This window comes from Pungitius pungitius, chromosome 3, assembly GCF_949316345.1.
Source record: "Pungitius pungitius chromosome 3, fPunPun2.1, whole genome shotgun sequence".
Classification (NCBI taxonomy): Eukaryota; Metazoa; Chordata; class Actinopteri; order Perciformes; family Gasterosteidae; genus Pungitius; species Pungitius pungitius.
In genome coordinates, this window is record NC_084902.1 from 3,110,563 (window position 1) to 3,126,325 (window position 15,763).

Genomic DNA, 15,763 nt, shown 5'->3' on the forward strand with positions numbered 1-15,763 from the left:
AATTAAATACATTAAACACATTGGTGGAATATGGTTATGTTGCAATTAATATTCGTACTATTTGTATTATTATTATTATTATTAATCCTGCTGTTATCACTGTGGTTTTTATTGCCATTTAACAACACACAAATAGTTTTAAAGACACATTTAACTCTACGTCCCGTAGACAGTCAATATATAAATATGGCATAGTTTCAAATTAAACTATAGCTTAGGTTTAATGCATAACACATTAGGAATGGAAGAAATTAGACTGGATTTACACTTTAAATTGGTGTATTTTAATTCTGAATCGGTGCACCTGGTTTCCTGCAGTGGATGTCTATGCTGTCATTCCAGTGCATGTAGTTTCCCTTTTAAACATTTGTGCAATTCTTGCAGCACTTTTGTCACGATGCGTCCATTTTTATCCCAACATTCTTGACAGCGGATTGGCTGCGTGTGCGCACATTTCATTGCAGCTTCCCAGCGCATCTTCCCTCGGTCCCCCCACCGGATGGGAGGAGGAGGAGAGGAGGAGGATAGATGCGCGAGAGGAGGCAGGGGGAGAACGAGAGAGGCAGGCAATAGGCAGAGGAACGGGTAGTTAAGAAATAAAGGTGTAGCCGACACGGAGGAGGAGGAGGAGGAGAGGGGGGGGGGGTTGCAAACGTAGAAATGGTTCTCTCAGGGCTCTGCAGTTCATTCTAAGCGGAGCATTGCAGGGAGTCTCCCCCTGTTTCTGACGCGCCAGGCTGCCAACATACACGCCGCCGGGCATCGCCGCCGACACGGGATGGTACGTTACACGGCCGTGTAGCGTAACGCTGGTAACAAAAGTCTACCCCCGACCCACAGTGAAGAAAGAAGAGGAGGCAAACTATGATCCGAGGATGATTTCTGCCAAGAGAACTCCGGAGAAGAGTCGTTATCCCATCCACTGTTTGGTGTGGCACGGCAAGCACCGACAGCTGGAGAAGGAGCTGGCAACGAAAGAGCAGGTGAGACAGGGGAGTGTGGGGGTGAGGGGGCGGGGGGGGGGGGGGGGGATCCGACGCACCTCTCCCTCCAGACATGGGGGCCCGGGTGTTCATTAGAAGCGTTTAACGGGGATTGCTGGGATCAGTGGGGTGGAGGCACGTGTAGATGCGCTCCGACTCTCATTCACGCGCGCATTGTCTTTAACTCACAGAGAGACACAACAGACTTCACCTGACAGTCATTTCAGTTGGAACTGGAGCTCCTGGGGAGAATCCAACTGCAAAATGCTGCAATTAATTGCTCACCCTGATGTGTATGTGTGTGTGTGTGTGTGTGGGGGGGGGGTGTAGGATAAGCAGCAATATTGCATGATCTACATCGAATTATGGGCTCTCCACCTCCCCCACCACCTACACCATTTTTGATCTGGGTTAGACAATGCAGATACCGAGCATGTGGGCAAACATCTGCCAACCCCCACCACAGTGCAGACAATAACCGGTAGAGTACTTCGGTTTGGGGTGAGGGACTCGATAACATCATATGCATCTCACACTATTGTGTGTGTGTGTGTGTGTGTGTGTGTGTGTTAGAGAGAGTCGCTGTGCAGAAGCATTCATGCAAATTCAGTTGTTGTTTTTTGCTTTTTTTTGTAAATGTACTGAAGCGCTTTGCTTATTATATAAGAGACGCTCTGCAGGTTAGCAACCAAACAGAAATCTGAGTGCATGCATCATGCACCGAGAGCGTCACAGTTGGACACACACACACACACACACTTCCCTGCTCATGCACACTCTTACCATTCTCGTGGTCACAAATTCCTGTAAGATTTTCCTTTACACCCAAATGGCCAGCTGGATGCCCCCAAAGGCAGCTATCAGTGGGTTTGCCGCGACCCCTAATATTACATTCAGGCAGCACGCGAGTGACTGTTACCATTTACTCCTCGAACCATAATTACAACTATGGGGACAAAGTGAATCCCCCTCGCAGTAAATAAGACAAGTCAATGTCTGAGCTAACCCAGTCGGCCCGGTTCAGCGTATGAAGTCCAAATGATCAGATGGTATTTGGAATGAGAATAAATTCCAATGACTTCAGCAATCTCCCATCAACTGCACAAAATCCAACAATCCAAGGTCCAACACTCATTAAGGATGACGACTAAACTAGTGACCCGTAGAGGTTTATGCGGATGTTAAATCAAAATATCTTGCTAAATTATGGATCAATGACATATGGTATTATTCCTCATCCTTTTTGGCTTACGCAGACTAAATAAATGAGTCCTCCCAACCCCATTGTCATTCATTTTTCAGTAACCCATGTGTCTATAAATATTATATGATGCAGATGCTAATGCTCCTCTGCATTCGAACCCAGGACCTCATATCTGATCATATACGTTTTGATCGTAGCCTACAGACTGCCTGGTAGTTCAAACTGAAATCTTTCGTACCATAAAAGCCTTTGATGTTAATCCTCAATGAAGCTTGATAAGTGCCCCCCCCCCCGTCCCCCTTGTGCTGGTGTCCGATAATGACCCATAGTTATTGTATTTATCAAATGTTGACACCATAAATCTCAAGAAATTGTAATGCCACACACACACACACACACACACACACACACCATATGTTCCAATGAATCGCCTGACTTGTTGTCTTCTTGTCTTGTGTGTATTTGTGTGTGAGAGAGAGCAGCTGTGCTGAATCTTCAGCAGTTATATTGTGTTTTTTTAAGGCTTTTGAGCTGCTCTCTGCTTTCAAAATAATAAAAAAAAACAACCGTTATTCTTTGCTGTTTTCATCGCAACACCAAAGACTTTCTCTGGTGACCTTTAACCTCAGCCATCTGTGTGTGAAGGTGGATCGGAGTCAACAGCAAAGCGGAGCTTCACTTCTTTCTTCTCCTGCTGGGTCAAACCCTTCGTCTGTTCAAACAACCTCTGCTTCACTTGCTCCCTGCTATTTTGAGTCTCGTGCCTCCGTGTGTCTGTGCGTGGGTTAACGTGCACGACGCGAGCCTCGCGGTTTTGCATGAGTTGTGCAACGCGGCGCTTTGTTTGCCCAGTCAAACCTTTTTCACGTCCTCATTACGTCGGTATGATGTCAGCGTCACGTCCCGAAACTCATTTGGCCTCCACGTTGTTGGCCAAATGAAGTCAATGCAGTAACCTGAGCCCCTCATCTCTCTGCGTGGACACTACACACACACACACACACACAACCCCTTGCTCCAACAAACACGCCTCATAAACGCCGTTTCCTCCAATAACCTGCAGGATGAAACTGGACAACGACGCAGCTCCGATCTTCTGTGAGCAGCTTCACAGATTGTGAGCGGGGGGGAGCTGCATGCGGCTGCCAAAGGCAGGCGAGCGGTGGAATAATTGGTACACGGCGGCGGATATGAAGCCAGAGAGGAGGAAGCTGACCACGGTAACAGGAGGAGTGGCTGAGTGAACGCCAGGGAAACGCAGAGAGAGAAGCACAAATGGACTTGGAGGAGGCGTAGTAAAACGGACGGGGCGGGGGGGGGGGGTAAAATAAGTGATGAGAGACACACTTTTGTCTCATTAAGAGAAGTGCAGGAGGGCACCGGAGCAGAAGTGAGGAGGAGAATAACCACGGATCATCGACAAAGAGCTCTGCTCACTGCTGGTTTCCGGGCCTCCATCCAACTGTCTGTGTGACCCATGCTCTCGCTCTCTCTCTCTCTCACTGGGGGGGGGGGGGGGGGGGGCTTGTTTTACGGTGCCCCCTCGGCACGGCGCTAACGTTAAATCGGCGTTGCCGGCATGAGGGGAACCACGCAGCGAACCCATCCACCCTCGCTCTTCAGCCTGCTCCTCCTTAGTTTCCTCCAGTCACATCCAGCTCCTGTGCCGCCCCCCCCCACCCCACACCTTCCACTTCCCCTCCTCCCCCCGCCACGCCTTTAAACGTCTAGCTATCAACTTCCCTTCATCAGTGCCATTAAACCCAAGTCCTAATTGCGGCGCAGCGAAGCCACAACGGGATGCCACAGACGGCCGGGGTTGACGTCGGATTGGAAGCTGAAAGTGGCTGAAAGCTTTAGAGAGAGAGAGAGAGAGAGAGAGAGAGAGAGAGATGCTACAGGAACGAAGGATGGGTGAATAAATGAAGGCCTGCATAATGACCCGGAGGAGAATAAGGAACCCCCCCCTCGCTGACCTTTGGTTACGGTTACCGTGGTTTCTCGTGCCAAGATGCTGAGTTTGAGATGCGTAACGGATGCGTTACGGTGTGCACATGGGGATCAGTGCGTGACGGGGCCGCCGAAGGTCTCTGGAGGGGGTGGGGGGGTTCACAGGGTCAAAGGGGCCACGGTACGACGCAGCTCTTTAGACGTGACGCCTTCAGCCTCCCCCCCGTGGAGCCCGGGATTCAAAGGTCGCAAGTGCAACCGCGTCTCGGCCAAAACCCACTGGGTTCACCTGAAAATGTTAAAAGCTATCAGTCACACACACACTCACACACTTACTCGCATGCACACAGGGAAGAAAATGACAGCTGTGGTGTTTTTCACTCCACGGGATTGTGCGCTTTACAGCGTCTTCCTCCAGCAAAACCATCGTCTTTCTCCGTCTGAGAGAGTGAGGATTCTCTCTCTCTCTCTCTCTCCCTCTCTCTCTCTCTCTCATGCTGTCAACTCACTGCTACAAACGGGGTGCACTGAGATTATTTTTTCAATTTTTTATCAACTCCCATTTTATTCTGTCGCCCTTCTGACGGGTCCAACAGCACCACTTGTCTCCGTCTCGTCTTCCCACCTGTCTGCTCATCTGATTGCGGATGAAGTTGGAACTGAGAAGGTTTTATATGCTGGATCCGACGTCTCCATGATCGATTTGTTCCCTTCTTCTTCTTCTTCTTCTTCTTCTTCTTCTTCTTCCTACTGCCCGTATTCACGGTGCTTCAATGCACCTGATCAACTGGAAAGGATGGCGTGAGACTTTTTTATATATCGAGCAGATGTCTGCTAGTAGCGTTTGATAAGGTCTCCGCTGCATGGAGACTCACAGAGGAGCGAGATGGGACGCAGAGGGGGGAGGAGGGAAAGTTATTTTTATACCCCTCCCTCCCCCTCTGCTCTGCAGTACCCCATGCACAAACATTTTTGGAAAGCTTCTGTAGAGTATATGCACAGTTCCATGCGTGTGTGTGTGTGTGTTTTTTGTATGAAAGATTGATGTCGGCCTAAGTACCTGCCAGGCTGCATCAGGCCGGGCACACACTGCGCGAGGGAGGAAAAGGGGGAGAGAAAGATGCAGGGAGGGGAAGCGAGAGAGAGAGAGAGAGAGAGAGAGGGAGCAGATGCCACAGATAGAGATGCCTATCAATAATGCAACCTCCACTGAGCTCCCTGACGAGGCGGGGCGAGATGGGAAACACTACGAGGGGAGCCGGAGGAGAGGATAATTAGTGATGGGTTTGATTATAAGATGTAGATGTGGGTTATGGAGGGAGGACAGAGGAAGACCAACTGATATATATATATATATATATATATATATATATATATATATATATATATATATATTAGGGCCCGGACTTTAGCGCGTTAATTACGATTAATTAATTACAATGTGAATTAGGATTAATTATAATTACACAAAAAATACATTTTTTACGCATTTTTACACTTATTCTTTGCACCGCGGAACGTTTCTCACTGGATGAGTTTCGGAGGACTGATTATACTGGAGCACCAACTAGCGTTCATGACTTCAGACAACAACAAACCACAGTGAACATGAACGAAGAAGCTGACGAGACCGTGTCGGGTGGCCCCGTGAATCTTATTATCATAAACACACGGATGGAAGCGTCGATAAGAGCGTGGTTGTGTGCAAGCTGAGCAACAAGGAATTCACATCGAGCCTCAAGTATCACCTCAACGCAAAACAATTAGCAGCTAGCGTGGACGTTAGCACCACTCCGAGTACAAGGACCCACACCCAACCCACACTGCACCAGATGACTGGTTTAAGGACCAGGGTAACTAAGACCACGTCTGAAAAAATAACCAATGTTATGAATGTACTTGAAAGTATTGGTCTACTTAAAAAAAACCTAGTTTACAGTATACTTACCTATAGGCTACCTGAATTTCTGAAAGTACTATATTTCTAAATATGCTATTGCTACACTTGTCTGGTGGAATTGGTTCAACAAAAAAAAAAATCCATGTGAAAAAAATTACTTCTCACTGTTCTCAGGTCAAATATTTATGCAATTAAAATGTGATTAATTTTGCTTAATTAATAACAAAGCCTCTAATTAATTAGATTAATATTTTTAATCGAGTCCCGGCTCTAATATATATATATATAATAGAGCAAGGACAGCACGTTTTTAAAATGTAGTAAAGGGATTGATGCATTTAAGAATAGAATAAAATGGCAAATAGATAAATGGCAGGAAAGGTCAGGTCAACATTTTATTTAATACATGCACAGCTTTTACGGTGAAAGAACATTCCAGCAACTTGTTCTGCGAATGCTCCGTTACGTCCCTGTCTTCCTGCCAAGAAGCAGTGCGATACGGTATAACGGTAAATGTGAAACCACACCACGACAACAAAAAAAACTACTAAAACAACTCATACATAACACAACATAAATGTTCACACCTTTCCTACTATGAGGTATAATGTACCATGTGATGTAATCTCTGTAGTAAACACTATTAGCAATAATAATCATTCAGTTTTGATGATTTGCGTGTCTCTTAATTCAGTTAGTTGTATTGTAAATTCTAAACTGTGCAATTAAAAAATACATGTTGCCAGAAAGAGATGAGCAACAATGACATAATGTTCCTACAGAAGCATTTACTTTAGTAAAAAAACAAAACAAAATAGCAACAGTAAATGATTATGAGCCCCAGAGAGATGAACCTCCTCACATCTCCCACTCGTTGTTCATCAAGCTTTCAAGTGTGTAAGACTGGTGTGTGTGTGTGTGTGTGTGTGTTTAGTATTGTCCACATGCCAGTGAGTCACTGTGTGTAAATGGCAGCTTTTGATTCAAACTGGATCAAATGAACCACAGCTAATAATCGGAAATCGAGCGCAAGGGGCTTTGGACGTTTTTTTTTCCCGCTCGCTTCCGCGGTGTCGTCACCGCTCATGTGACCGCTCATGTGACCGCGTGAGGACAGCTGCTGATTGGACAGGTTTTGCCAGGTCACCGCCATGACCCAGGCCGTGGACGCCGGTTGAACATTTTGAACGAAGGCCTTTTTTCGCCGAGTAGACGGCGTGTGCCTCTTCTTGACCTTTTTTTTTTCTTCCCCGAGGCGGGTGCAGGATCTCTCTCTCTCTCTCTCTCTCCCTCCCTCCGTGTCCACGCGTTGGGGCCTCGCCCTTTTTTCCGGCATCCGTCCCCGCGCCTCGGCCCCTGGAGCTCTCGAGCCGTCGACATCGAGCACAGCTGTGAAACGAGCTTAAACTGATAATCACCGACATTAAGCGCCACTTAAAGGGGGGGAGATGGATGAAAGGACGGCTGTGAGGCGGGAAGTGGCTCCTTGTTCTCTCCTCTCGCGTTGTTCTTGTCTCTCTTTGTTTCTCATCTTTAACCCCTTTGTGTTTATTTCCCCCCCCCCCAAAAAAATGTGTAAATGTTTCCAAAGACTCAGTATTAATATTCAGTTTGTGAGTTTGCCTCGTCTTCTTTAAAGGATGGACACTTGACTTTCGACTTTTCTCCCCCGTGGCATTGACAGTTCCTCCTATTTCTGCTGCCCGTGCACAATTGTCTGTTACACACACGCGCGCGCGCGCGCGCACACACACACACACTCACACAGCGCTGCATGCGGCTGCGTTTGCATGTTCCAGCGCGTTCGTCATCCAGCAACACGCAAACAAAGCGGGCTGCTCTCTTTCCTCCACCCTCTATTCCCCAGACTCCACGGCTGCCGAGGGACTCCCTCGTGTTGTTGTCTCCTTCAGGTCCCCCACCCTACCCCCCCTGCCTCCTTACCTCCTCACCTCCTTGCCTCCCTTCCTCCATCCTGCATTCTGAATCCCTTTTCTCCCTGTGCTTTTCTCTTTCTTCTTTGGGGCTCTTTCCCCACGTTGACTTGTCTTACAGGCAGAAGTGTCTTTAGCCGCACTGAACCGCGTTGTCATGTGACATTTTAACAGTCTTTTAATGCATGCATTTGCATCCATGTGTTTCATTTTCTTGCCTCTATTTGAATTCACAGCGCCATCGAAGGGTTGTGTGTCTCCCGCGCGGTTTCTCCTCATTTCCCTTTCAAATACAACGGCAACGGAAAGCTGCAGTAAGTGAGTGATAATGTAACCGCTGGGTCTGTCCTGTGTTTCTCAGGGCGTAGAGCAGCGCGGGACAGCAGCTGTCAGTCATTTTTATTGGGGTATTATACTCTGGGAGCGGCGCACATTCAGGGCAGCGTCCTCACGTTGAGTTGTTCCCCCTGTAGTACGTGTCCTATCAGGTGAATGAGAGACATACTGTCTTGTCAGGTGAATGAGAGACATGCTGTCCTATCAGGTGAATGAGAGACATGCTGTCCTATCAGGTGAATGAGAGACATGCTGTCCTACCAGGTGAATGAGAGACATGCTGTCCTACCAGGTGAATGAGAGACATACTGTCTTGTCAGGTGAATGAGAGACATGCTGTCCTACCAGGTGAATGAGAGACATACTGTCCTACCAGGTGAATGAGAGACATGCTGTCCTACCAGGTGAATGAGAGACATGCTGTCCTACCAGGTGAATGAGAGACATACTGTCTTGTCAGGTGAATGAGAGACATGCTGTCCTACCAGGTGAATGAGAGACATGCTGTCCTACCAGGTGAATGAGAGACATACTGTCTTGTCAGGTGAATGAGAGACATGCTGTCCTATCAGGTGAATGAGAGACATACTGTCTTGTCAGGTGAATGAGAGACATGCTGTCCTATCAGGTGAATGAGAGTCCTATCAGGTGAATGGAGACATGCTGTCCCGTAGACAGATGAATGGAGACATGCTGTCCTGACCCCGGCCCCCTCGCTGTTTGACAGGGCTCACTTCTCTATGGAAGTAAATCTGTGTCATCGGGGGTTGAAATAAAAAGTTGATTGAATTTCTAGCACTGAATATTTATGCATTGAAATTATGTACCTGAATGTTTTTCAACATTAAGACACCTCAAAAAAATTCAACCTAAAAAAAAAAAATGTTGAAATATTCGAAATGGGGGCTACAATATTCAACCCAAAAAAATTCCTTGAGACACCAACATCCGGGACACTAAGGAAGAGCAATAGATTCTAGATTCAAGATCAGGAGCGTGCGTCAAGCTAAAGGAGCGAGCACCCAAAACACCTTGGGCTTCGGATTGTAAACATGTCCCATAATAACGGGGCTTTAACTCTTCTTCATGCCATCAGTGTGGTTTGTGTCTGTAAGATTCCGTAATGGACAGCTGACATTTGTACATTAACAGACTGTATTGGACATGAACTAAGCGTAATTGAATTTTTTTTTTAAAACATTCAGGTACATAATTTCAATGCATAAATATTCAGTGCTAGAAATTCAATCAACTTTTTATTTCAACCCCCGATGACACAGATTTACTTCCATACTTCTCTCTCTTGATAAATGATGATGTGCAATCTGCCTTCCAGAGGGGGGGGGGGGGGGGGGGGGGTGCGGTCACTGACGGGCCTGTAAATACATGTGAAGCCCATCACAACCTGCGATCGATTTCCCCAACTCGATAAATTGACAACGAGTGACAGTAACGTGTGTGTTTCTGATTGAACGCCACACTTAATGCTCTCTGAGTGGCCTGTTCAGCTGCTGGCCGATGGATTTTTTTCTAATCCTTTGGCTCACAGGTCCGGCTGCTTTCTGCCCGCGGTCTTTGCGCTATGCTAAGCTAAGCTAATCGCTAGCCGGCTCTAGCTTCTTAGTTCGTGATACCTTGCAAGACCAGACACTTGCTCAAAATGAAACATACACAATCTTGTTCTTTCTACTGAGCCTGGCACAGACCAATGACCCCTCTATCCCCCCCCCCCCCACCCCCCCACCAGAGACATCAGTCAAAAGCAGTGATTACATTCAAGTCAGTACATCAGAGTATTGGTGTACGATTGATGTCCCATAATGACACTAATATGGGTGACAGAAGAGCTCTTGTTGACGCGCAATGTTCTATCTCCAGAGACGAGGGGACGCCTGGAGCGGTTTGTCCATCCGTGTTGTTGTTGTGAGACGGTCTCAGTGCGTTTCGGAGGAACGCGGCGTGGCAGACGGGAGACTTGTGCGTTACCTGTTTACATTTCCCAGCCAGGGGGGGAGGGGGGGGGGGGGGACTCAAGCCGACAACCCTCTGCGAGGCTTCTGAAGGACGACAGAAGGCGGGTTTCAGAAAGCTCCGGCTGCCGAGCGGAGAGTCCCATCTGTGTTCGGCTCAACTCGCTCACCGTCCTGTCGCCAGGCAGATCGGCGAGCAGCGTCTCCGTCGTCTCCACACTCCACACCCCCGTTGCCCTCCTCCTCCACCGTCCTCCTCCGTCCTCTGTCTAACTCCGTCCCTCTTCCATCCAGACGGATTTGGAGTCTCTGGACCCTCGCGGTCGGACCCCTCTCCACCTCGCCGTCACGCTGGGCCTCCTGGACTGCGCCCGGGTGCTGCTGCAGCACGGCGCCGATGTCAGCAAGGAGAACCGCAACGGATGGACCGGTGAGGGGGAGGGGGGGGGGTTTAAAGAAAACAGTTTGGATCACACTGAAGGAAGTGAAACTGGAAGCTAGCTCTAATTGCGCTGGTAAATAACACAACTTTGTCCTGTTTGTAAGCATTTTTATACATATAATCTCCATTAGTAATGAAAAACTAATATACAAATATTGATATCACCTGTTTTATAGCTTCACTGATGTTGTTTCTGTCTTTCTTTAAGTAAGATGACGAAGACAAATCCATCAAATTTCTTACAGATAATGTCCAGAAAATGTTCCACTTCTAGTGAAGTTTCCTGAGGACCAGAAGAGTTTAACTGCACATTGTTGTGTTTGTGGGCCACGATCAAACGTCCATGCAGTGTTTTCATTTACTGCACGCCATGTTTGCAAAAATGGTACGAAGCCACGTTCCCCACCGGCTCTGTTTTACACCAGCGGAGGTCTGCAGGTCTGTGATGATTGTTTCAGGGAATACAAACCAGTATGTGGACGTTCGCCAGTTGGAGACTGATGAAGCACGAAATCGATTCATTTTTTTCACCCGTGAAATCGTATTTGGCTGATTTGGCCGACCATTCCTTGAGAGTCCAACCCGCGCGCCCTCCTCCAACCACACGGCCCTGTTGGTTAATTCATCGCTATAATATCAGACCTTTGTTCAGTTTCGTGGGTGCTTCAGGGAAGCATCAATAAGTCATCCTCTCCCCCTCTGAGCTGATGGCTGCGTTGCGTGTCAGCAGGTTTATTGAGTCCACCTTTACCCACAGGTCAGTGAGAGAAAGGACGTTGTAGTCGCTCGGGCCTTTTCCAGTGGCCTGCTTTACCTGCTGCCCCCCCCCCCCCCCCCCCCAACACAGACCCCCTTTAGACTGCTCATTCATTCACTTTAGATGAGCTCTGTTTTGATCTCTCTCTCTCTCAGTTCTTCAGGAGGCGGTGAGTACGAGAGATCCAGAGTTGGTGCGTCTCGTGCTTCGTTACCGTGACTACCAGAGGACTGCCAAGAGACTGGCGGGCATCCCCGTCCTGCTGGAGAGACTGCGCCAAGTGGGGTTACGCACGCACACACACACACACACACACACACACACACACACACACACACACACACACACACACACACACACACACACACACACACACACAACACACACCTGCATAGACACAAGCAAGCACTGAAAGCAAAAACAACACAAACAGAAAACTACAAAGGCGCATCACAACGGAGTGTTTGAGATCATTTGAAATGTAGATGAATGATTTTAATATTAACATTTTTAGTTTTAGGGCATCAAATACTCTACTGGTTTGTTTGAAGTTGAATGAATAACTATGTGTACTACCCAGAAAGGGAAACGTGTCTACGTTGTAAAACCCTCTGCTTCTGGGTAATTAGAGGCACGCAGCGCCGACGGCTCGATAGATGCGATCGCGATCCTGAGAGCGCAGAGCCTGAAGGTCGGGGGGGGGGGGGGGGGGTCATTAAAGCGTTGATAGGCAGCTGATGGTGTGGAAGAGATGCTGATCTGTCCTCCCGTGTATCTGCTCCAGCTGACTCATAGACGCGCACACACACGTGCACACGCACACGTGCACACTCTATCATGCTCACATTGAAGACACAATCCTCTCACACTTTGTGACAACGTGCAGACGCACACGTGCACCTGCAAACATTGCACACCGTCCTCCTTTTCTGCTGCTGTTCCCCTCACCCTGCTCCATCCATCACTTCTATTATTAACACACACACACACAAACACACACACAGACACACACAGAACCCCTCCTCCCCCCCCCCCTCCCCTCCTCCCCCAGTGTAGCAGCATCAATTCCTTTCCCTCCACACACTTGTTCTCCGCTCTCTCTGCCCATCCATCTTTAAATTCATCACTCTCCATCGCCCTGATTATATCTTTATCAATGCCCCACCCCCCCCGCCACCCACCGCCACCCCTCCCAATCTTCTTCCCTCTCCATCTTTCTGTCCAGGCCCAGGACTTCTACGTGGAGATGAAATGGGAGTTTACCAGCTGGGGTGAGTCCAGTCGGCCAATCAGAATGAGTCATGTTATCGCCTCCCTCTTGGGGAGAGTTTATCCTTTACAAAACCACAAGAGGATGTAATAATCAATATTTCTGTCCGAGTCCCATCTAAATCCCCCCCCCCCCTCCCCCTCCCCCCTTATGTTGTCCTCAGTGCCCCTGGTGTCTCGTATCTGCCCGAGTGACACCTACAGAGTGTGGAAGAGCGGTCAGTGCCTTCGCGTCGACACCACGCTGATGGGCTTCGAGCAGATGACCTGGCAGAGAGGAAAGCGCAGCTTCATTTTCAGGGGACAAGGTCAGAGGTCAAACCCTCGGCCTACTGTGTGTGTGTGTGTGTGTGAGTCTTTGTGCTATGCTAAGCTAACCGGCTGCTGGCAGGAGCGTGCAGGTATTCAGACATGAGAGCGGTGCCTGTCTCTAACTCTCAGATATGCACTGTTCCAAAAATATAAATAACTATACAATACAGTATTATTTTTATTTTTTTATAAACTACATTATGCCTTTTTTGTTTGGCTTTCCTACTAGAGAAAGAACCAGAGTGGCATCTTCTTTGCCCCCCCGCTGACACGTTTGTGTTGTGTTTGTGTCCCTTCGGACCTCCCTGCCGCTCTCGCGCTCACTGACGCGGCTCCTCCCTCCCTGCCTGTCGCCCGCTCAGAGGCCAGCGCCGAGGTGATGGAGGTCGACCACGACAGGCAGCTGGTGTTCTGCGAGACCCTGTGTGTCTCGTCCCTCGCGGCGCTCTCAGCCGGCGGCGGCAACGGCAACGGCAACGCCTGCAGCGGCGGCGGCGGCCTGGGCCTTCTGGGGGCGGCTCAGCCCAGCGACGAGCAGGTAGCAGCCCGGCTGTCTGCGCCCGTGGTCACCACCCAGCTGGACAACCCGCAACATCGCCTTCGAGAGGTCAGACGCGGCACCGACGCGGCCAACGTGAGAGTGTCGTGAAAAGTCTTTCCGTGCAGAAACATCACCTCAAACGCACCTCATAATACACGAGAAACCACGCCTTTTTACCACTGACGACCTAATGGTAATAACCGGTTTTTACGGCGCGGTTTCACATAAAGTACATCAACGCAAATATTGAAAGAAGTGGAAGGAGTAAGGAAGGAGGAGGAGGAGGAGGAGGGGAGAGGGGGGGGGCACAGAGGAGAGATTGACTGATGTGACAGACGGAAGGGACGGGGGACGACAGAGAAGGGACAGGTCGGGACATCGAAGGGGAGATGAAGACGTGGCTGGAAAGAGGGATGAAATGAAGAAAAGAAAAGGAAAGGAGGAAAAGGCACGAGGGGGGAGAATTAAAGGGGATTAGACAAAGAGAAATGAGAGGAGACATGCAGAGACAAAGACAAAATAGTTTCCAAAACACGCAGCCGGACGTTTTTTTTTTTTTTTGGAGGCAGCCGGAAGAGAACGAGTGAAATGGGCCTGTGGAGAGAGACGCTGGGATCGATGGAGGAATCACGGGGAAGGATGCAGAGTGAATGTTAACCGATAAAAAAAAGCGAGAAGATGGAGTGTGGAGCGACAAAGAGGAGGAGGGGAAGGGGGGGGGGGGGGTTATCATCTAATCTGTCACCTTCCCTGCATTTTCCCAGCTCAGCACTCCTGTCTGCATAGTAATCTATTGCATCCGAAAGGTACAGTGAAACGCCCCCCCCCCGCTCTGTGGTGGGGTCCTGATGGAGGTTCATCTGTCGTGAAGTAACCTGCGACTGTGTTCGTGGTTTTTCTCTTCATCTGCAGATTGCTCGTGACAAGAGAACAATCCGTGGGAAAAAAAAAAAGAAGAAAAAAAAGACGTGTTGTTTTTGTTGTTGTTGTTGTTGTTAAGACCCGAGAGAAGTGTCACGTGACGCGTGTTGCAAATCTTTTGTTGCAGGAACAAGACGGGCATACTGGGCTGGAGGAGCGAGAAGACCGAGGCCGTGAACGGATACGAAGCCAAGGTAGCCGCTGCAAAGCATCCCCCCCCCCCCCCACCCCCCTTCCACCCCACCCCCCACAGAGAGCTATTTCAAAAACCCCTTTTTAATGGACCGCAACCTTCGACATTTTCGAATAATGACGGCTGGATCTCTGAAACCGGGCTTCTTTACCCCTTAAAGGACCCGAGGGCCTATCACATTTGGTAGAAATAAGACGTCTATCTCTCCCAGACGGTACCGTGACCCCCATTGTCCCCCCCCCCCCCCCCCCCCCCCCACACCCCCCCCCCCTCCCGGCGGGATGGATGGAGCATCTAAAGCACTCCAGAGAGGCTCTGCATTGAACAAGCGTCACTCAGAGTTACAGCTCCTCTACTGGACCCTCCTTTTCCTCCTTTTAGCAACAACTCATGGAAATAAGTTTCTTCTTAATTGAACTCTAATTTGGCTCTTTTTTTGGAATAAATGGTTGATTTTGCAATGTCCATTAGCATAGTCATTGTACATATTATTATTATTAATAAACTATGAAGCTGGGCCGGTATTCACGGTGTTCAGTGGCTCCTCCTCTTTCAGGTGTTTGCAGCATCCAACGTGGAGCTCATCACCCGGACCAGAACGGACCATCTGTCCGACCAGAACAAGAACAAGACAAAAGGTACGTCCGGATGAGATCACCCGCCGCCGCCGCCAGCGCTCCGGTTCAGATGATAAATCACACGGGATCAGCTCATCGCGTGACTCATTGCGCTCCTTATCGTCACTCAGACAGGTTTATGAGGGTTATTTAAATTTATATATTATATGCAAACACGCCACGACGCCACTGTCATCCGCACTAACCGACGGGCCCCCCCCCCGCCTGCCTTTTGGCACTCTGTCCTTTCTGGCTGGTGATGTTTGTCTGGTATCTGTATGAGCTGCTGCTATTCCCACCAATAATATGTCAGTGCTCTCAGGATGTTTGAGTTCCAGACGCACAATGAAGCACTTTCTGTAAAATGCGTTTAGTTGTGCCTCTCGGGCCTTTTTAACTCTTCGCGTTGGCTTGACTTGATGCTGTTACATTGC

General features: G+C 48.9%; 1 protein-coding gene across 1 annotated transcript; it reads left to right on the forward strand.

Moving 5' to 3' along the window:
- The first annotated feature begins 263 nt into the window (after positions 1-263).
- ankrd13b (ankyrin repeat domain 13B) lies at positions 264-15,385 on the forward strand. Its single transcript, XM_062561050.1, is given in 9 exon segments — positions 264-983; positions 10,572-10,707; positions 11,632-11,756; positions 12,702-12,747; positions 12,910-13,053; positions 13,420-13,640; positions 13,642-13,664; positions 14,647-14,713; positions 15,269-15,385. Coding segments are annotated over 9 exon segments (966 nt in total). The 5' UTR covers positions 264-875; the 3' UTR covers positions 15,365-15,385.
- Positions 15,386-15,763: the final 378 nt, after the last annotated feature.